Here is a 21,383-nt window from a genome sequence, read left to right on the forward strand (position 1 = left end):
ACACGTTTGAGTAACCCTTTATTATTAGTCTGTGTACATCTCCAAAACTCAAAATTCTCTGTTCCCTCTTGTGATATTAGGTAATTGTTGTTCTTAAGTTCTTCTACCTTTAGTTCAAGAGCGATGGACAATTCCAAGGCTGAAATGATCCAAATGATTCTAATGAACGTATATGAAGTTTAAAAACACAGTGGAGCACCTCAATATGCAGGGTTTGTGTGTTAAACTTGTGTGAATAAAACAAAACACAACTCCAGGTATGTTTTGATGAAGAAACAACTTTATAACATAAATCAGAAAACAGCGTAGTGCAAGCTTTAACTAAAGATTGTTCCAAGGTGCACATATAACACGTCTGTAAAAAGTTCAGCCAAAACCCATTAACGAGGCATATGACGACTTCAGCATCCTAATCGTGATTACAGTTAAACCCGTCAAACCAGCATCACATGTACTTTATATGCATGTCCACTGTGTAATAATAGCCTCATTGTGGTTTGTGTGTGGACAAATGCTAATAAAGCGTTGGCTCACGCTGATGGAGGCGAGCGACAGATAAAGGACGGCGGAGAGAAAGACGTCCATTCTGCCGGAGCTGCCTGTGTGTACAAACAGAGAACATGGCTCCTTTTTTCTCTGCACGTTTTTACTGCCCCATACGTTTAGATAGGGCACAAGAGCTATTGTAGTACACACACAGAGGCATTGTGGTATGGGCCTCCTTTGGTACTGTGGTGGTGTGCATGCGTGTGTGTGCATGCGTGTGTGTGCAAGCGTGTGTGTGAGGGGGTCGAACGTGGGACTGTCCCAGAGATGAGAGTCGAGCCTCCCACCCAGCTACTTATCTATTCATGGATTTAAAGCATTGTTTCCCAAAGAGTAGGTAGCGGCCCTCAGGTGGGTCATAAGAGATTTTTTCTGGGTCGCCTTATCACCATCTGCACCCCCCTTCCCCCCTTCCTCTCTGCGCACCCCCGCTCCTCACTTCTTCTCTGTGCACTTGAGTACCATATTTTTCAGACTATAAGGTGCACTTAAAATCCCTTAATCTTCTGAAAAATCAACAGTGCGCCTTATAGTCCCGTATAATTCCACTGAGTCGTGTTCTTTAGTCCGACAGCAGCTGACTGCATCAGCGCACAAGAAGCAGCTGTTTTGCTTTTTTTTTTGCTTATAGTTTATGCAAATTAGTCATGTGATTTTAATTTTACTTTCTGTGAAATGTAAACAAAGGTGCACAAAGCTGCATTAAATACATTATTACTCAATCTATATTTGAGTCCTTCTTGCAAGAAATAAAACAGTCTAAAGTCTCAAGTGTCAAATGTCCATTTGTTTTGCTTAATGCTCCTTATGTATGTGAACAGATGAGAAAATCCAACATTACTGATATTGTGCCTTATAGTCCGAAAAATATGGTAATACTTTGTGATTCACGAATAATGTCTATTGACTTGGATCACAAAGATTTGTGACTTTTAAAATATGGGTCCCCAGAAAAATAGTTTGTGAAACACTGATTTAAAGGGCCCATATTATTATTTTTTGATCTCAGTTATAAAGTTCTTTCATCACAAACAGACCTGGAGTTGTGTTTGGTTCATTCACACATTTAACACTAAAAATTTTACATATTTAAGCTGAATTCTTCTCTCAAACAGAAAACACTCTGTTAACACCTTGTGATGTCATGTGGTAATACGAGAAGTGCTTCCATTGTGTTTATAAACTCCATACACATTCAAGAGAGTCATTAGGATCATTTACAGACCAGGAATTGCCAATCTGCTGAACTAAAGATAAAATGTAGCTGTTAACTTGAAAGCTACCACTTCATGACATCACAAGGTGAAACAGAGCATTTTGAGCTTTGGAGAGGTAGACAGAAATAATAATAAAAGGTTAGTCAAACATGTGTGAATGAAACAAAACACAGCTCCAGGTGTGTTTTTGAGGTGGTGACAACATGGTTTTAATCTCACGAGTGAATTTATATGGCACCATTTTGATGACAGTTGATCACTAAAAAAATAAAGTTTTGATTGAAATTTTATGGCAACAACCCTAACTTTTCATCATTCTCAGGAAACTCAGGAACTGGCAAGAAAGGACAGCCAGCTCTTAAGAACTAAGCGCAAAGCCATGTTTAAACGAATGGCAAATTTGTAGATTCTGTAACACCCTGTACAGACAACTCGAGGAAAATGTGCCTTGAAATACATCTGAATTCTAGTGTAAGATGGAATCATGGAGATGAATGGTGGTTTAAATTTGCTTTGAGCAGTGTTAAGCTTCTAGCGCTGCCATGGTGCTAGGTGCAAATGAACCAGGACACCCAAAGACAGAACAAGAACTCCTCAGACATCAAGCCTTTAATTGTTCCTCTGCTTTGGTTTTTTCACCTGTCCCGTGTCTGTATGGGAGACAGAGGCGCAGTCACTTAAGAAGGGTTAACACCTCTCTAGATTAAATATTAAAAGTGTCTGTACCTGCTGCTATTGTTGCCCTTTTGGAATAAGATATAACCTATTCTTGACAAGTTTTCATCCCGAGTCGAGACGCTTGTCGAAAACCAAATCAGGGAACGGCGGGTGGTGTGGTTTGGGTTGGGGGGCAATGATGAATAATCCAGTTCATATTCCCAACAAGACGGAGAGAATAGGTGAAAAAAAGAGAGGTGACAACTGACGCATCATGTGACAAAACAAATCGTTAGCCGCACCTCCACGTAGCCCGCTAACCCCGCCCCTCCCTCGCCTGTCCCGCTTTTAAAAACTTGTCTTAATACCGTCTCTTAATGAACATAATAGCCGGAGCTAATAATGAAAGGGAAAATAAAAACATGTAAAAACGCGGAGGGTGCTCTGCGAGTTGTCGCCGGCGCGCAATTATTTCCTTGTCAAGTGGCTGTGTTTTTAATGAGGCCCTGTGGGAATGACGTCTGTCAGTCAGCCCTGACTTTTTGACACCATTACAACTTCAAATAGGAAGCCGCCGCCACGCTGCCTTCCACCGCTCCGCGCATCTGACAGGCTGAGGGGGGAGGGGGAGGGAGGGAGCGAGGGAGCGAGGGAGGGAGAGGGGGAGAAAGGTGGCAGGAGGAGGTAGGTACACACACATGCTGGCGTTCCATGCTTTGTGGGGACGTCACATTGACTTGCGTTCATTTCCTGGAGACTGATCCTGACATTAACCATAATGACTAGACTTGCCTAACCTTAACCTAAAGCTTCACCTTAACCTAAATGAACCCAGAACTTACCTTTAAACCCTGAAGCACTTACATCATGTGGAAGGCATGTACCCATAAAGTGATTCAAGACCCCCACATTGTGATAGAGAGCAGCCCACACACCCACTCAAGGGGAAAAGTGATCTGGAACTGGCAAAGACCTCACCCCCACTGAAAACTTCTTTATTTGTGCCTGTTCACGCTGTACATTCTATATAAATTTTATGTTACTATATATATATGTACCAGCTCATGTAAGGCTTTTACATTTTTGGTATTGCCTATTAATTAATTTGAATATGTAGCTTTATCATTAAAACTGCACTACGTAACTTTTCTGATGGATTGTCCACCACCTACCTGACTCAATTGAGATTTTATTGCTCCCTGAAATGTACTAGCCAGGCTGGCGCCACCTAGTGCCTCCGCTCAATTTTATTTCTCTCCAGTGACTAGGTCAGGAATCGCAATACAGTAGACGGTTTGCAAGAACCCCAGAAGTGTGAGTTCGGGCACCAGCCAATCAGCGAAGATCCAGACATTCTGTGTTGGCAACGATTCCCGAGATCGAGGATTTAAAACCGGAACAAAGAGAATGTTTGGTGAATTTAATCAAGGGGAAAGATGTTATTGCCCTTCTTCCTACAGGATTTGGTAAAAGTTTAATATACCAGTTAGCCCCGTTAGCGGTACATTACATACATCACAATCAAATAGCAGAGATTGGTTAAATAAAAAATGTACCCACCTACTATCGAGCGAACAAATTCTAACGTTGCAAGGTCAGACAGGTTCTACAAAGTGAAACCGGCTGATGAATCAGGTTAGAAATGTACCACTGCATTGACCATTTTGCGTTTATTTAATTACATACTGTATGTTTTAATCTCACAATAATACACTGAAAAATATACATTCTTGTTGTGAGCGGGTTTCCCTCTCCACAGATCTGATTTGTACTTTGGCCTGTTTGTGTCCAAAGAGATATTTGTTTAACACCATACAGTGGAACATTCCAAGCAATACAATTATATCTCCATGTAGACAAGAAGGTGGCGGACATTACACTAGAAAAGTTATATTATATTTCAATATTAAAATTCCCTTTGTACTTCTCTACTTCTATTCTTTTTTTTCACTCCATTTGAATTTTCTGTGTCTCGGCCTTACATAGAACAGTCAAAAACACACTATTTTGTTGGCCATTAATATGATTCTTTGAAGAAGCAGTGTGGTTGGTGAAATGGGGGGAGAGAAGATGGGGTGAGGGGTGGTACATCTCAGCGCGCCCCAAAAACCCTCCGTCTTTGGTCCCTGAAACAGAATTACAAATGGCCTCTCTGGGCAGCACATTGGGGGCACAGGCCAACTCTGCTTCTATGATAAAGCGACATTTTGTATTAATAACAAGTAATCATCCAAAATCTGTAACACCTTTTCATTACAAAAACACAAGGAAACAGTAGTATTTTTAGTTTTCATTTTTCTTCTTAACACCTACAATTGTATCACATAGTCAGTAAATGTACAAGAACTGAAAAGTACATGTTTAAAAGCTCGTTTTAAGATTTAAACAAAATATTAAAGACAGGAAAAAAAAATCAAGTTTGCATTTGGTCCTGTTGCAGTCAGCGTCAAAAAAAAAAACATGAGTAAAAACTTTGATAAATGTACAGGCCTAGTTACAGAGACTTGAATGGAAATTTCATAAATTTGTTCATAAATAAATAGTAACAGAATCACTGCTCTGAGACACTATACATGATGTAGTACATACAGTAAGAGGCTACAATTTCTTTACAGTGAGAAAACTTACAAAGTCCATGTTAGTGTGTTGTGGTCTGTCAAAACATGTTGTGTGTGCTTTGTATTTGCAATTCAAAGTTGTGATGTTGTTGATGTTGAACTCCCCAATATGAGAATAATCCGCCCAAGTTATGTTAATAATTTTAGCTAAAAATACGTATATATGTAATTTTTGAGTGTTAATATTCCTTAAATACAAATCTAGGTCACATCTTATAATAACTAAACTTTAATAAGCCTTAATAAAGCATGAACAAAGACTCATAATGAACAAATAGTTTATTAAGAATCAGTCAGACTTAGTGACTATTCAATACCCTAACCATAACATAACTAGCCAGGCTGTCGTGCCTCTGCTCAATTTCATTTCTCTCTAGCGACTAGGTCAGGAATCAGAATACAAAAGACGATTTGCAAAACCCCCGAAAATGTGGGTTCGAGCACCAGCCAATCAGCGAAAAGCCATATTCTGTTTTGCTACAGATGGTAGCTTTAAGTCTTTGTCATTATTAAGGCTAATTAAATGTAATGCAGTCTGACTACAGTTTTAAGTCTTACCAGTTACATGTAGAACCCAGATATTTTATGTGTCCTTGTTGTTGTAAACATTATTTGTATAGACAGGTTTTATCAATGTAAAATCCTTCACTAGCTGGGCTCCCCTCGCTATGTTTACATGTGTTCAGTGTCTCCTCCTGTCTGTTCTTAACGACATGTCTCACCTAAAGGCACTGTCCTCTGCTCTGCGTTGGGACCTCCATAAAAACAGCTGAATCATATAGTTTTATGTCCTGCTGCTACACCTCCATACATGTGCAAAAGCCTTCAGCCCCAACCCTTCTCTGTCTGTCCTAACGCCGGACCCAGTGGGAAGCGAATGATGGGGAAAAATCTATACATTTGAAAACGCTTGTTACAAAATCTCTCCCTGGCTGCGGTGCGCTGAGGGATAGAAAAGCACACTAAAGACAACACCATGAAAAATATTTAGGATCATAAAAACATTGCGTGTCCCCGGAGAGTCTGACTGAGAACAAAAAGTGAAAGAGTTGAGAGAAAACGGGAAGAAAGGATAAAGGAACAGCAAAAAGAAAATGCAGATTGGAAAAAAGGGCTCCCTGTCAGCGTTTGGAAACTGTGATTCATGGGGAACATTTGTCCTAATTACAGCTGAACAACGCGTTTGTCGCTATTAATCACTTTATGTGTGTTGTATTTGTATAAGGGGATGGGGGTGGAGTGTGTGAGTGTGTGTGTGTGTGTTTGTGTGTGCGTGTGAGAGCGAGGCGTGATCAGTGGGCTCTCACGTTGAAATAAATAGCCAGGATGATGACGAGGAGGATGATGGCGCCCAGGATGAAGACCAAGACTCTGTTCTGGATGATCCTAAATGGGAGACACAAAAAGAGGGAGTGGTTAGGAGAGAAGTTAAACTTGTATTATTTCTCAATGAAAGTTAAAGGGTCTAGTTTATGTGAGGACTACTAGTGGAAAAATATAGATGCAGGAAAGCACAGTCATAGCATAAACGCAGAACATAAATCCATGGGTTTCAGAATCATGAAAAATGTGGTCCATTGCCATAGGGATTAACAATTTGAAACTAAATTTTATAGCTTTTGAATATCTTCAGAATGTTGCATGTAACAGAAAACTGGTTCTGGTTGACATAAAAAAAGAGAATAAAAACAGATGAAGCACGGAGTGCACAAACATAACAAATCAGATGTCAAAATTAAGATAATAAAAGACATCAAATATTTCTGTCCGTATTCTGTCTGAACCAGGACTAAACCAAGACTAATCTAGGACTAGGACTTGGAATCCAGGACCGCCCCTGAGAGAACCCTGAGCCCGTGGAGCAGGGTGTCCGTAAAGCACGATCGGACGTCAGCTGCGATTAGCCCAGTGGAGCGAGGAGTTCTGCACCAATCCTTTCGTCCGCGGTCACCTGACAGTCTACACGGGCACCTCCAGGACCGTCCCGATATTTGGAACTATAACGTTTAAGCGTTTCACCACTGCTGATATGATTTTAGCAAATATGTATGAAGAAAAAACAAAAAACCCGCCACTTCAATCCAGGTTAAAAAAGCTTTGTAATGCGCGTTACAGTAAAATATTACTTTCCCCCCCCCGTAATGCCTTACATTCCTGCGTTACAGGAAAAAGCAATGCATTACAGTAATTCGTTACTTATATAACGCATTACTCCAAACACTGCAAATCTTCACTAGATGCTGTCTAAGTTACTGCCGTCTGGTCCGTTGCCATAGGGATTAACAATTTGAAACAGGTGAAACACAGAGTGCACAAACATTACAAATCAGCTGTCAAAATGAAGATAATAAAAGACATCAAATATTTCTTTCTGTATTCATGAATTTTGCATTAACATAACGTCTAAATAAAACTTATAGTTCCTTTGACAAATTACTGCTAGCATCCCAAAAGTCTTGTTTAGTAAGTTTGGCTGTAAATTCACTTTTTTAGCCTGTATTGATCTTTCAGTTAAATATAGAATATTGTGTGGTCTATTCAAAGTTGTGCAAAAGTTCACTGAAGATAATGTTTACAACAATTTACTGTAAATTACATCATGTACCAATAGACTACCAACTTCACATGTGATAAGAGATACACAGTGTACTCTTCCAAACCATATTGATTGACTACAGCCTCCAACTTGAGCCGAAAAACCATCAGACTTTGCACATACAAACATACGCTCACCATGACACGCCAGCAACACACACACAAGGCAGACAGACCCTAAAACTTTATTTGCACAATAAAGTGGAAAAAGTGGCTCACTACTTTCCTGGAGCTAATAAAATTTCTGAATTACTGATGGAATTCGCCATAAAACCACTCACTCCTTAACACATTTAAATCTTGTCTCCCCACAGCGACCTGAACAAACTCCACAAGAAAAAAAAAAGAAAAAGAAAAAAAGAAAAAGAAAAGTGAAGGTGGTGAAGTGTGTCATCTTTCCAAAACACACAAAAACACCCTCACAACCCTCCACTGCCCCTGACAAATGGAGGAATTATCACATTTGCTGACATGCGGAGGGGAGGAGGAGGGGTCCCGGCAGGGGTGTGGGGTGTCCACTGTCCACTTCTCTAAGCAGGAGATGAATAGCCCATGTAGTGGTCATTTATCACCGGAGCGGGAGAGGGAGGAGAGGGGGGCAGAAGGTGGGTACCCTCTAAAGCTTCAGTCACGGGACGCCCAGCCAACAGACCTGCAGCAGCTTCAGCTCAGCAGGTTACCACTGGCCTCTTGGTCCGGAGCCAGGGCCGTAAACAAAAGGCGATGTTGACGGGGCGGCTGGGAGGGGGCTCAACAGTGGGAGTGAGACATCCTGCCGGCAACGCCAAAAATATACGATATGAAATTGAACACTATGCATTTTATGTTCCTTAGAAAAGCAGACACGAAATGCTACATTAAGATTCAATCGCCCAGTTATGACTTTTAAAGAGCTGTACATGATGTCCATAAAACGTAACATCTTAACATTTTATAAACCACAACTTTCCATTATATTTACAATTTGAAAACATTATATACTTAATCAGTGACCTCGTGTAAAACAAATAACAAGTACATATACTTCTTTATAGTAAATGTGCATTATGTAACTTTTTCTGGTGAAGGCTCTGTCACCTGCTTGTGTCCATGGAGATGGTATAGCTTTGTCTAGAATGTTACAGGATATGGCTTTATGTCAGATCTGTGGAGAGGCAATCCCTCCACTCCCAGTAAGAAAGCATTTCAAAGTTGCACAATGCCTCTAAGTAGTAAAAAATGTCTGTATCCTCCGAAATAACTGTATTCTCCAAAAAGTACTTCTAAAAATTAGGGTAAAAACATAATAACTAATTTTATTCTACTAACAGACAAACAAACCAATTAGAAATAAAAACTACATCTACAATTCCTCTTGGCAAAGGCAAAAGTCTTAATGTTTTTGGTGAACCGTTGTAAGCTTGTAATCACCATTTGTGCCACGCGTTGTGTTAGGCTACCGCATAACAAGACAAGATCAGAACAAAAATGTCCGCTGCGAGGTCTAAGGGGGAAACAGATAATTCGTCTGCGGCTAAGCTGATTGGCTGAATCCGACTGTAGCGCAGATCCCACAGAAACCCCTTCATCAAACGATATTTAGCAAGGCCACGTCTCCTACTATTAATTGACATTCATTATTTAGCATGATTATTTATCCCAGTTAAATACTCGGAGGAGATGCGGCGGCGCTGTGAAGTCTTGTGTACATAGAGAGGGGGGCAGCAGCACTGGGAGGATCGCTCAGTTTGTGTGGGTAATTTTTCAGAAGGGGAGGGGTCACTTGACTGGAGGCCCGCGGGTGGGAACCAACAACAAGTTTGAGGCGCGTGGCTGAGAAATAAGGTGGTACTGTAAAAAGTGTATTCATTAGTCTGATGGACCCAGACAAATCATTTCGGAGACTTCAGCATTAGTACGTTGAGTTTCCAACTTTAAATTTTTAAGGGAACTTCTTGCAGTGTTATTTTATTGACCATAACCTGTCTCTATAGAAACCAAACTATAACAAAGTGTACAAATGACTCTTTTGTGTTCCTGAACATTTATGGACAGGTCATTTTAATAGGAACATGCCACACCTGTCTACCCAAACTTGGAAATCCCAAATACTAAACCTGTCATATCATATGTCAGACCACGGGATTGTGGGAAGTGTAGTAACAAAGACTGATATGGATATACACAGAAAGTGTATATCAGGATCATCATATATCTAAATTGTCTAACCAAAGTGTGTATTTTCTTATGCAATAATACAAAATCGTAATATGTCCCTTAAGTAAATTCATTCATGAAATTGAAAAAAGAGAGAGAGAGAGAGAGAGTTTTGGGTTTTTTTTAGTTTTTTTTTTTTTTAATTCAAAACATATAACAAAATGAATGTGTAAAAATACATTTCCCCTAACATACTTTAGTAAAAATGCACATCTGATACATTTCGTTTTGATACTAAATCAAAAATAACCTGACCAAAAATATTCTAAGAAAAACTGACCCCAGAATATCACTCCCTGAAAAAGAACCCGTCCTAAAATTGGGCAGAGAAGAACACGGCTTCCCTCTGCCGAATGGTTGATCCTGTCCTGACACGTGGCCAGACAGAACAGAACTTATCAAACCGGATCCATCCACTGCCTCTGACACTTGACATCCAGAAAGAGAGAGGCAGAGAGGGAGAGAGGGGGAGAGGGAGAGAAAGAGAGAGACAGAAGGAGGGAGAGAAAGAAAAGGGTAGAGAGAGTGAGAGATGTGAGTGAAGCCTGACCCACATAGACAGTGTGATCCCCACTGTCTGCACTCTCGCAGGTGAAAGTCAATGAGAGGACGTGTCATTGGCTACAGGAATTTGTCCATTGTTGGCAACCAATCAGATCCAGACTTATAAAAAGAATGGACCTGTAATACAAGCTACAACTTAACAGTCAAAGAGAATAAGAGAAGCGAATCAAAAAGTATTTAGATACTTAAAAACAGGAAAAAACAAAAGTTAATGCCAATACCAGGTTATAATGAGTTAAATGAATATGATGTTTTGTTGGTTAACAGCATCTGTCTTCCCATGTTTTTATTTCATGTTTTTCTTTTTATTTCATTTTACTTTCCAACACTGAGGAAAAGGAAATTGGCTATTTGAAAAAAAGAAAAAAAAAAAGAAAAGAAAAGCAAAGTCAATGGAGTTTTATCAGTAAAAAAAGGAACACGTCTGCATCTTCTTCTTCTGCTGATCCCTCTGCGTTTCTTTGTGCACACTACTCCCCCTACTGTTGACTGGTGGTAAAATCATGCATTAAAAAGGAAACTGAGAAAGCAATGGTAAGGTAAACACAACAGGCTGAAAGATGGGAATGGACAATAGAGCTGTGGAAGTATAGAAGACAGGAGGAGTGCTGAGGAGAGAAGGAGAAGTGTGTGTTAGGAGCAGGATGGAGGGAGGGCATCCCGGGGAGGCACACACTCCACAGAGACACATGAAAATAATGAGGACTTTTCTGTCAGGAAAGATTTACAAAATCGTACCAGTGTTATTAAAATTTAAAATCTTCCTTTTTTTTTTTTTTTTTGCTTTTCCTCCCTTCCCACCCTCCTCTTCCTCCCTCCCTTCCTCTCCCTGTTCTAATGCAGCAGCAGCTCAGCCTTATTACAGTGCTAATGAGCGGAGACTCGGGCCCCCTCTCCAGCACCAGGGTCCCAAACACATAAAACACTGCTCTGGTGGCTCTCACAGGTGACCGGACAGCCTTACCCCCCCCCTCCCAAAACACAACCGCCTGTCCCGCATAGACCTCAAAAACCCCACAAACTTAGCAGCCCGGTAGCATCTCTGGCCCTTCCTGATCCCTCCTTTTTCCACTACCAGACCAATAAAATAAAAATCAATGACTGTCTGAGCAATTCTGGCTCTCCTCCCTCCAAACCCTGGGAATCTCCGGCGCAGGGGAGTCCGGGGGAGGAGGGGAGGGGAGCGCACAGGATCAATGTCTTCACAAACGGTTTGAGTGATGGACATGGAGGTGAAACGCTGGCAGGGCTATGTACTAACTAATGCATCGACTTATGGCAAACTAATAGGAATAAATGTTTGATAGAACTACGGCACGCATGGAGAGACAAAAGGCGGAGTCTGCGATCAATACCCCCCAAAAGAAAGGTGAGAAACGTGCGACGCAACAATCAAGAGAATGAAAACGAGAAGAGGTCCTGAACAAACGCGCTGGGCTCAAGTTGCTGTGCTCAGATAATGACTTGACCTGCTTGTTTCAGAGATCTGATCCGGTCTATGCTCTGCCTATTGGCCCCAAGGGGCTCTTCAACGTAAATGATTTTTTATACGCACAAAGGGCTACTAGAGTATGTCTTTAATCACAGGCTGTTTACTGTAAATCATTTAGAGACGTGTGGCCAACATTATGTGATTCCCATGGTAAACAGTGTTGACAAAACCATTAATAAAATCTATTTAATCTTAGTTATGTGTTTAAACAGCATCAATGAGTCAATAGGTACTATCACGGGATCTGTCACTCTGTGTATTCTGTAACACTGAAAGGAGTCAACAAACGAGCACATTATTTCCTTTTACTGGAATTAAAAGAGAGGGAACAGTTTAAAGAGCCTGTCCTTTTCCCATGTGTTTGAGCAAAATTTGTGTTAGTGCGTCACAGTCAGAGGTGGGACTGTCGTTGTTTTAAAGTCAAGTCTCGAGTCACTGACCCATAAGTCCAAGTCAAGTCCAAGTTGTCTGCTTTGAGCTTCAAGTCATTTCAAGTCTTTTGCAATTTATATGAATTTTAAGATAAACTGTTCTTAGAAAATCATAGTATATGTGTATATGAGTATTTATAGAGTATATTAGAGTTGTTGAAATGCAAGTGTTTCATTTTTGAATGTCTTGACAAGATCTGAGTGAATCATTATAGTCAGAATACAAAGAATTCAGATTTAAAAGTGTTTCTCAAGTCTTCTCAAGTCCCAAGTCACTGACCTTGAAGTCCAAGTCGCGTCCCAATTCTTAGTCCATTTTATCAAGTCAAGTCTCAAGTCCTAAAAATAGTGACTCAAGTCTGACTCGAGTCCAAGTCATGACTTGCAAGTCCCCACCTCTGGTCTCAGTACAGATATATTGCATAAGCAGCTCTTGAGGTCAAAATAAGTCCACTGTGTAAGATCTGCATCTAATTATAAAACATTTTATTGTCTGAGAATCGGGAAGTGAGCGCATAGCATGCACATTACCGTAACGGAAAACCTGGCATATGAAGGTTGTGAAAAATGCTTGTAAACACATCATGGAGAATAATTAATAAGCTTAAAATGCATAAGGTAAGCGAGAAATAACTTTGGACGACTGCAAATCAATTCAAATGTGTTGTTTTTAATGTTTTAAAGACATCTAAACCATCACGTAGCACCACCTATGTAATCACTTACTGACATTAATATATTCAGTGTTTTTGAGCTATTAAAACACTTCTACTCTCATACAAGCAGTTGCCTCATTTAAAAGTATTTCTGTTTAGAGGACAGGATCAGAGCGGTGTATTTCATGTCAGTCTGTCTCCCTCTTTACTGTACCATCGCAGTGCAGAGGAACAGCACTGGGGCCCTGCTTCATCCATTTTTTATTTGAGCTGCTAACAACCCCGGCCAGCAGCAGCAGCCTAGACTGGGACCAGCAGAAAAAGTGTATAGTAGAGAGAGAGGGATGAAGAAAGAAAGAAAGAAAGAGAGGAGAGGACGTAGGAGGAGAGAGCGATAAAACCATAGAGTGAAGAGAGAGAGAGAAGTACTGAATATATTGCATACAGTGTGTCTGGAATTTTGAAGAACTTTTTTTGCCGGGAGCGTTTTCAGGCAGAGGACGCAGCTCTGTGCCAGTTGTCCCGGTGTGATGTACAGGTGGCTTCACAGCTCTACACGGATCGTTCCCTCACATGAACCCTGCCCTCCTTCGTCTTTACCTTCTCCTGTATCCCCTCGCTCCTCCTCATCCTCCCCTCTTGTCCCCGCGCTTACGTTAAGTTATGGTACAGCGGACTGGACTCGCTTGTGCTGCAGGGCTGTGCGGGCGAGGGAGGAGGAACAGAGCTGGACCGAGAGTGCTGTCATTACGCTCAACACTAATTTAGCGACAGTGTGGAGACTGTTGAATGAATTCCAATACAGCCAGTTGGAGAAGTATGATATAGTTTCATTTCTCACTCTTTCAAATTGGTACACATAAGCAAAAATAAGTAAAAATTGTTTTCTAATTACATAAAATAAAAAGAAAATTGCACTTATGTCAAAAGGTACTCACATTTTACTCACTAAAAAGGTGCACTGTGTCATTCTTTCCATTTTTGCCACACACCAGGCCAAGCTACAGGTCAGATCTGTGGAGAAGTGGGCCTGCTCACTGTAAAAATGTGTATTTTTGTAGTAGCTTTGAGAAATAAAAAGTCTTATAATTGAATAAAAGCAAGATTTTATTTTATTTTATTCACATCCTCATTAGCTGTTTTCTGTGACACAAGCTACTCTTTCTGGAGTCCACATATAACACAGAACAACAACAAATAAGACACAAACAAACCAGTCACACAAAGATTAAAATCATAAAAAAAATAATTTCTTAATATAATTTATTACTGATTACTGATTGAGAAGGGCTATAAAATAGTTCTTCATTTCTTGTCCTTGATTTGTTATTAGAGGAACAGCCCAGGCAAATCAATAACATCACCCTGGAGACAAGGAGATGGCAGAAACTCCACCAGGAAAATTACACAGTGCATCTTTAAAAAAACACATGTAACTGTCTTACTCAATGGAAATGTTATTTTATAAAGCCTGAAATGTCCCTTCAATATGGCATTAACTGTGTATCTCAATGGAGACAAACAGATGACGCCACAAGGCCAAGTTATAGATCAGATCGGAAGAGAGGGGAACGCGCTCACATTGTAATTTTTTTTTTTTTTTTTTTAGCAATTCTTGGATGGAAGTTTGAAGTTTAATGCCATATGAAATCTTCCAGGCAAGCATTAACATGGTCATGGAGACAAGCAGGTAGCAGACCCTTCACCAAACATAGTGCACCTTTACTTAAGATTAAAAACAGCAGAAACTGGGTGAACTTTGATATTGATAGATTGTACGACTGGTTAGTAGGCCTAATCCTTCCTAAAAATACTCAGGGTGGAGTTGGCAAGTAACATAAGACACACTACACTCCATACAGTACAATTACTCATAAAGTTTACAGTATGGACAACTAAACAGTATTCTTTCGTTGACTTCTTGCTTCATTCTTCTATTGTACAACTTTCTTTCAAACTGCTCTGAAATGCCATTAACTGATAAAGCAATAATTCCTAGTTCACTTCAGATAATCCATTTTACCAGTGGACTTTAACTTGTCATGAAAACAAAGAGAAACACCCTCTACATTTGTTGGAGCACAAAATCCCCTTGTATTTTCTGCTCAAGGCCTGGGGGCCCGCTGCAGATCTGATTACAGCCCAATGGGAAAAGACTGAAACACTAGAGTCAGTCACTACTGCGGGGAGACAATAGATGTGATGTCCAGGACTCTTTTAGAAATACATTATTATAACTAGAGCTGGAAATAGCCAAGAACTTCACAGTAACCCAAAAAAGGATTATTAAAATGTTTATTAATTTATTTTTTTTCTTGCAGAAAGACAAAATGCATTGGAATTTGGTAATTTATAATGAATTCACTTTTAATCCACATTTTCATCTTTAAAAATATAAATAAATGTAAACTATTGACAATTTCTCTGGAGACAAGTATCTAAAAATGGGTCAAATCAAAACTACAGTGAAACTCCATGACAATCAACAAAGGAATAAAAAAATAATAATAAATGGATAAACCAAAATTACTATTATTACTTTTTTAAGCTTACTTTTTGTTATTAATTTTAATTTATTTAGGCCAGAGAGACAGGGAAGCCGTGAGGATATTGGTGTTTATGTCTGAGTGGTTTTATGAACTGGTAAAAGGAAGATGTTTGTTTGCAGTTTCAAATTGACTCTCCAAATATTTGCGCTGAAATCCCGCGTGGGTTTAAGCTTTGCATCCTGTGAGTCTCCAGGCACACACCATGCTGCTGTGTTGCCCACCAGCCAAAACTCAAGCAAAAGTGACACCTACACACTTTTCCTATACAAATGAACAGAAACTAGGATAGGCCGAGCACAGTACGATGTATATATTTAGTAGCATCATTTTTGGAGAAACAAAAACAAAACAAATCTTATATCAAAACGTCATTGTTCTACATTGAAATAAAATCTATCTCTGAAAAGACAGTTTGAAAACTTTAATAGTTAGCAGAGTTTGTAAAGAAAAATTTGGTTTAAAAGTGAACGTAAGTGATTCATCTCAGCGTGCCCTAATAATGGGGCAAATATGATACTTGGTAAAAAGTAAGACAACACGCAATTTATCAAATTCTAGACAAAATTTACAGACATTCTTTATTATCAATGCTCAGCTTGGCTCTTTCTAATCGAGAGGTTTAAAAAACATGTGCTTAAAAAGTACTACTTAATGTTGTTTAGTTTCAAATTGTCAATGAAAGTTTAAAATACCATTACAGAGATGCAGCAGCCTTGTAATTATGATGAACAAAAAAAAAAAAAAGAATGAAAATCAACTGTGTAGTGAGTGACGTAGTGAGGCCAGAGAAACATCAGCCAATAGATAACAAGGCTACCTCATTTTCTATTGGCTGCTAGGTTGTCAATCAAACTCCCTACGTTTCTAGTGTAACTGCCTGCCGGCACACAGGGATTATGTGGGTTATGCAGCGGTTCTTAGAGGCTTTTTCTAACTGTAGCTTCCTCGCAGTTTGCACAAGTTTGTTGAGATGGAGGACGAGAATCCACGACCAGTTCGCCGCAAAAGAAAGTCTGTTTTTGAGGTCGCTGAAAGAAGAATAGAAGGGAAACTGAGGTGATTCTTGGAGATTCCTTCCAGCAATTGCACGAATGAAGCAGACAAAGAGTGTTGGTCGCTAAATTATTTCTAGACAGGTCACTTCAACAGTAATTCTGAACGCGCACTGGCTGTAAACAAGCGTGATTTCTAGAGTAAGGAGGCAGGAGGAGGTGTTTCTGCTGAGGGAGCTGTGGAGGAGGAAGGCGGTGTCACATATACGCAATGCTAGAAAAAGGACTGTCGCTGTATTTCTCTTCCCTTTAAAAATCCTCTATACAACCTTTAAGCTAATATGGGGCAATTCACCTGGAAATATGAGGACCAAGGAAAGTAAGCCTGAGGGCCACTTTTCGCCCCCGGGCCTTAGTTTGGACGTGCCTGCTTTTTTGTTTTGTTTTAAATAGCCATAATTAAAAGCCAAAGTGATCAATCAATGTAAGAGAGAAAACATTGTGATACATTTGTTTTGTCATATTGCCCTGCCCTGCTGTGAAGGATTGCTCATAAGGAATTAAACTAGCTTGTGTTTGTTTTTACCTGACTCAAGTACAGCCCAAAACCTATGTAAACATCCTGGATTCTTTGAGTGTTTAGGTCACGAAAAGGTCACTCATTAATAAAAAGGTTTTGTTTGTTCACATGGCAACAGAGTAAGCAAGGTCACCATAGACAAGGAAGTATATTTACAAGCACTGTAAATACGGAAAGCCTTGTCTAATTTATGATTTTAGACTACGAAGCTGTCTAAAAATGTGCCAATAGAGTTGTCAGATCTTGTCATGGAAAAACATTTAGCAATTTGTTTTAGAACCCGGTGTAAAGGTTAGAAATCTGGTTAAACAAAGATGTCTGTGGTGGAAACCTGTGTGAACAAGGTTTTTATTCAGAGTCAAGTCAGAGACAGCTCCCTAAGTGATTGTGTAATATTGTACTCATATTTACAGCGTGTGTCTCACTCGCAAACCATCAGAAACAGTGTGATACGGGATGTACAGGCCTCTGACTCCTCACACTACATGTCTAAAAGTGTGGATCGTTCTCCGGTCAGTGTCTGGATGACGGTTAAGTTTATAAATCTGATTACTGTGTTTGTATTTTAACCTCAAAGCGTCCTTTTTACAGGAGTGTTATACGTTTTATTCATAAAGTTTAATTTTTCAAACCCTCTGTGTCTTGTCTGAATAGTTTTGCAAAGTGCACAAAAGATATGCCAGGTTTATAAAAAGTTTCAGAAAATGTGCCCAAGTGACTGAAAAAAACTGTAATATAGGTATCAGTTTAAGAGGCGTCCTTGTGATTATGATAAAAGAATGGAATTACTACTCTATCACATCTTACTAAAAGTTATTAAGAATTGTTTGAATATTGTATTTCTTGAGCTCCTGTGTAGATCAATAAAATGAGTGAAGTCCAAGCGCACTCAGGTCCCTATATGAAAGACATGTATGGTTGGACACAGGCTACAAAGGCTACAAAAATTATCATCAAACTTGTAACGCATCACATTTCTGTACATTATATGCACTATATATTATTTGGAAGATCATAAGGTCATGTTTAAAATCTGGAGCAGATTGGACAAGCTCAAGTTTCCACCTCAGTTACGACAACAAACTTTCCTTGAACTTGACCCTTGACCTTTAGGCCACTCCGGCTCTGTCCTGCAGGTCTTGGAAGAGAAAGTCAGCCAAAGTTCAAAGTTCAGGCTCCAAATATACGAGAAGAGTTTAGTTTAACAAGTACGTGCCAGTCTGAAGCATACGTGGATGAAAACGTGTGAAAATGACTGGAGCACGTCTGCTGATGTTGTGTGAAGTTACAGACGTAATAGGGATTATGTGGACAAACGAGTGGCAGGGAAAGAGGAGAGGAGGGGTCTAATATCATCCACCAGCCCAGATCTGACATTACAAGTGAAGCTTTAGTCACTCTGAATAATCCATGCTTTTACATTAAAATTGCACACCAGATTTCCCAGTCCATATGACCCAGAAGAAAAGGGTAGAGGTGCATATTCATTACTGTTGGAACATGGGTACAGTTAGGGCCTGATCAGGGTAAGGGGACACTACAGGCAAAATGGCATTTTTTTCCCATAGGAAAGATCACCCCTATAAGAAGCATATAGACCAAACTTTCCAGTCTTGTACTTAACACAAGTTTGACGGATTGTACAAAGGGATTTGTTTGTTCTAAGTCTGATTTATAAAAGTTTTTACTTCAAAATGGCACAATTTGAATTCTTACGCAAATATTTAACCCATTACAATAAAATTTTAATCACTCAACGAACCAAATGAACCAAGAAAGATAAACCTGGCTCTATCTAGTATTGGCATTTTTTTTTTTTACATTTTTACTCAATGCCTTATTTGCGTATAATAATCTTACATGATGACTTAAATTCTTGCATTAATTCAGTTCAGTTCAATCTTTATTAAGAACACATAATATCTGGTTCATAGTATAAATATATATTATAATGTATAACAAGACTGCCAGTGGCTCCACAGTTTAGAGGTAAATCTGACAGAGCTCCTCACAGGACACACTAGAGCTTGAATGATCTGATCGCTCAGATTCATGGCTCTACACATAAATGAATGAATAAAACTTAATGTACACTACAGAAGAAGTTTCAAATTGATATCTCTAAATGTTTTTTTCCCATTGACCAATAGTGCGTCTCGCCTTATCCGTTTCCTTACAGAGAATAGGCATCAGTGCGACAGTAACGCTAACTGGGTATTGACTTGTTGCCTCTTCTACATTAGCTTAGCGGCCTAGAGTTCGATCAATAGAATAGAGCGCTGTGCTAATCAAGGCCTGTAGCCACTGGGTCAGCCTCATGTGGGAACTTAAAATAGGGTAAAACAGACACATAGTCCACTGAAGGGGAACTTTGGGGTCCTATGATGACAGTCCGAGCTAATTGACCAAGAGTATTTATTTATGTGTAGTTTTGTTGTGCTGGTTGAGACACACTCGCGCTGTATTCTCTTCTTCTCTGAGCAGTGCTGTGGTGTGGTGTGGGCGTCAGGCGCCAAGAGACATGCAGATTGTTGCTTCACCTCTACTTTCCCGCTGAACCGCAGTTCAAAAGTCAAGGGGCATCCGGGCTGCTCGGGGACTTTCAGAAATGCAAGAGCCAATCCATATTTGCAAAACGCGATTGTGAGACCTCAGGAGGCTGCCCAGATCTCGACATGTGTATCGAAGGAAAGCACTAATCTGAGACATAATTATTCAGACCTGATCTATATGGGAAGTAGTTAAGAAAGATATATTGGCAGCTCTGTTATTTGAAAGCGAGGATGCTCCTTCTTGGTATGGGACAAGTTGCTGAGTAAAAGGTTTAAGAACTTTCTTGTTGTGGTCAAGTCAATCCACCTGATAATATTGTCCTGGCCATTAATACCGTCCAATAATCCCAATCGGTACCCATATATTCCTCACATCACAAAGCCAGTGTGGAAGCGATGGGAAATTCATGGGGGAGCAGTGCATCAAATATTAACGATTGAGTTTTTTTTCTTTGGCGCTTTCTTTCCCCCAACGTCCATGGCCACCGTTGCAGGAGGAGACTTCCAAAGACGACCAAAGGGAGCCGGTAGAGGCCAGAGGAGAGAGGGGTAAATGTGAGGGACTGCCCGTGCGTTCAATACTGTCCTTTGAGTGTCCAGAGATGGGTCAGATTCAGCAGAGGCAGGGTCTTGATACAGTTCCCAGGGTGTAAACACAAACTTGTACACTGTTTGTGTCATTGTTTTTCTACTCTCTCTCAAAGCTCCTTTCTGTTGTGTTGTAAGTCGGCGAAGTGGGATTCAGCAGCCCAGTGACACTGGGGGAAGCCAGGTGGATGCTACAGACATAGAAAGAGCTCCAGCCAAAGCTTTGCAAGCACATCTTTATTGACTTGAACAAAAATCTAAACTTTATGAAGTAAAAATGAATACTTTAGTCAAGAAAATCCCTTGAGGCTAATGGCAGGATATAAGTGATCTGCAGAAAGAAGCAGCATAGAACAAGACTGGAAACAACTGTTCAAATAAATAAAAAGATGGTTTCAAATGAACAAACTTTAACAGTGTGTCATCTGCAGACAGTGATCTTTTGTCTTTCGCACATCTTTCATAACCTGAAAAACCACCATGCCCCATCGCAGCAGCACCAGTGGAAGTGCCAGGTCAGCAGCGTCGCCTCTGGCCTTGCTGACCAACACATATTCTCATAGTCACCTTGCTCTCTGGTGCTGTCAGGACCCACAAACTCTATGGATCCATGCGCCCTCCTCCAGCCCGCGCCCCATCGTCTGCGCTCGTACTGGGGGCTTTGGCGAGCGGGTCCTGCTTCGATACATTAAAAGTGCGGCCCCATGATCAAACGAGCAAATACCTCCCGGGTCAGCAAAGGGCTACCCCACGTCAGTTAACAATGCAGCATTTAAACATCAGACGTATGCAAAGCGGCTGGTACACAGGGGAGGAGCTCAGGAGCGGGGCCTGGACCACGGAGATAATGAGGCCAGAACAGCTCCGCACATGCTTCACCATGGAGAGATATAAGACTCTGCACGAGCACCCACCAACTGATGTGGACTGATGCAGTTTAACTATAAATATGAAACTACTAAGTCTACACTCATATGAACGCTGGGGCTTTGAGTAGACTCTAATGTTATGAGTACATAACATGGTTGACACTTTAATGCAAAATCACAGCACATCTGACCAATTTCTTCTGAGGGTAATTGCAACAGATAGATGGCTGCATAGAATGAAACCTATTTGGAGAACTAATGAATGATTTGCATACCAAAGA

The 21,383-nt window shown here is 40.3% G+C and overlaps 1 protein-coding gene across 1 annotated transcript in view; it reads right to left on the minus strand.

Moving 5' to 3' along the window:
• Window positions 1–4,697: 4,697 nt before the first annotated feature.
• LOC110154237 (vesicle transport through interaction with t-SNAREs homolog 1A) overlaps window positions 4,698–21,383 on the minus strand; it is a 95,261-nt gene continuing 78,575 nt past the window's right edge. The window contains exon 6 of the mRNA XM_055150560.1: window positions 4,698–6,424. Within this exon, the coding sequence (XP_055006535.1) occupies window positions 6,331–6,424 (94 nt within the window). The 3' untranslated portion in view covers window positions 4,698–6,330. The remainder of the gene's footprint in view (window positions 6,425–21,383) is intronic.

Source organism: Boleophthalmus pectinirostris, unplaced genomic scaffold, assembly GCF_026225935.1.
Source record: "Boleophthalmus pectinirostris isolate CB_2022bp ecotype Guang Dong unplaced genomic scaffold, ASM2622593v1 HiC_scaffold_14, whole genome shotgun sequence".
NCBI lineage: Eukaryota > Metazoa > Chordata > Actinopteri > Gobiiformes > Gobiidae > Boleophthalmus > Boleophthalmus pectinirostris.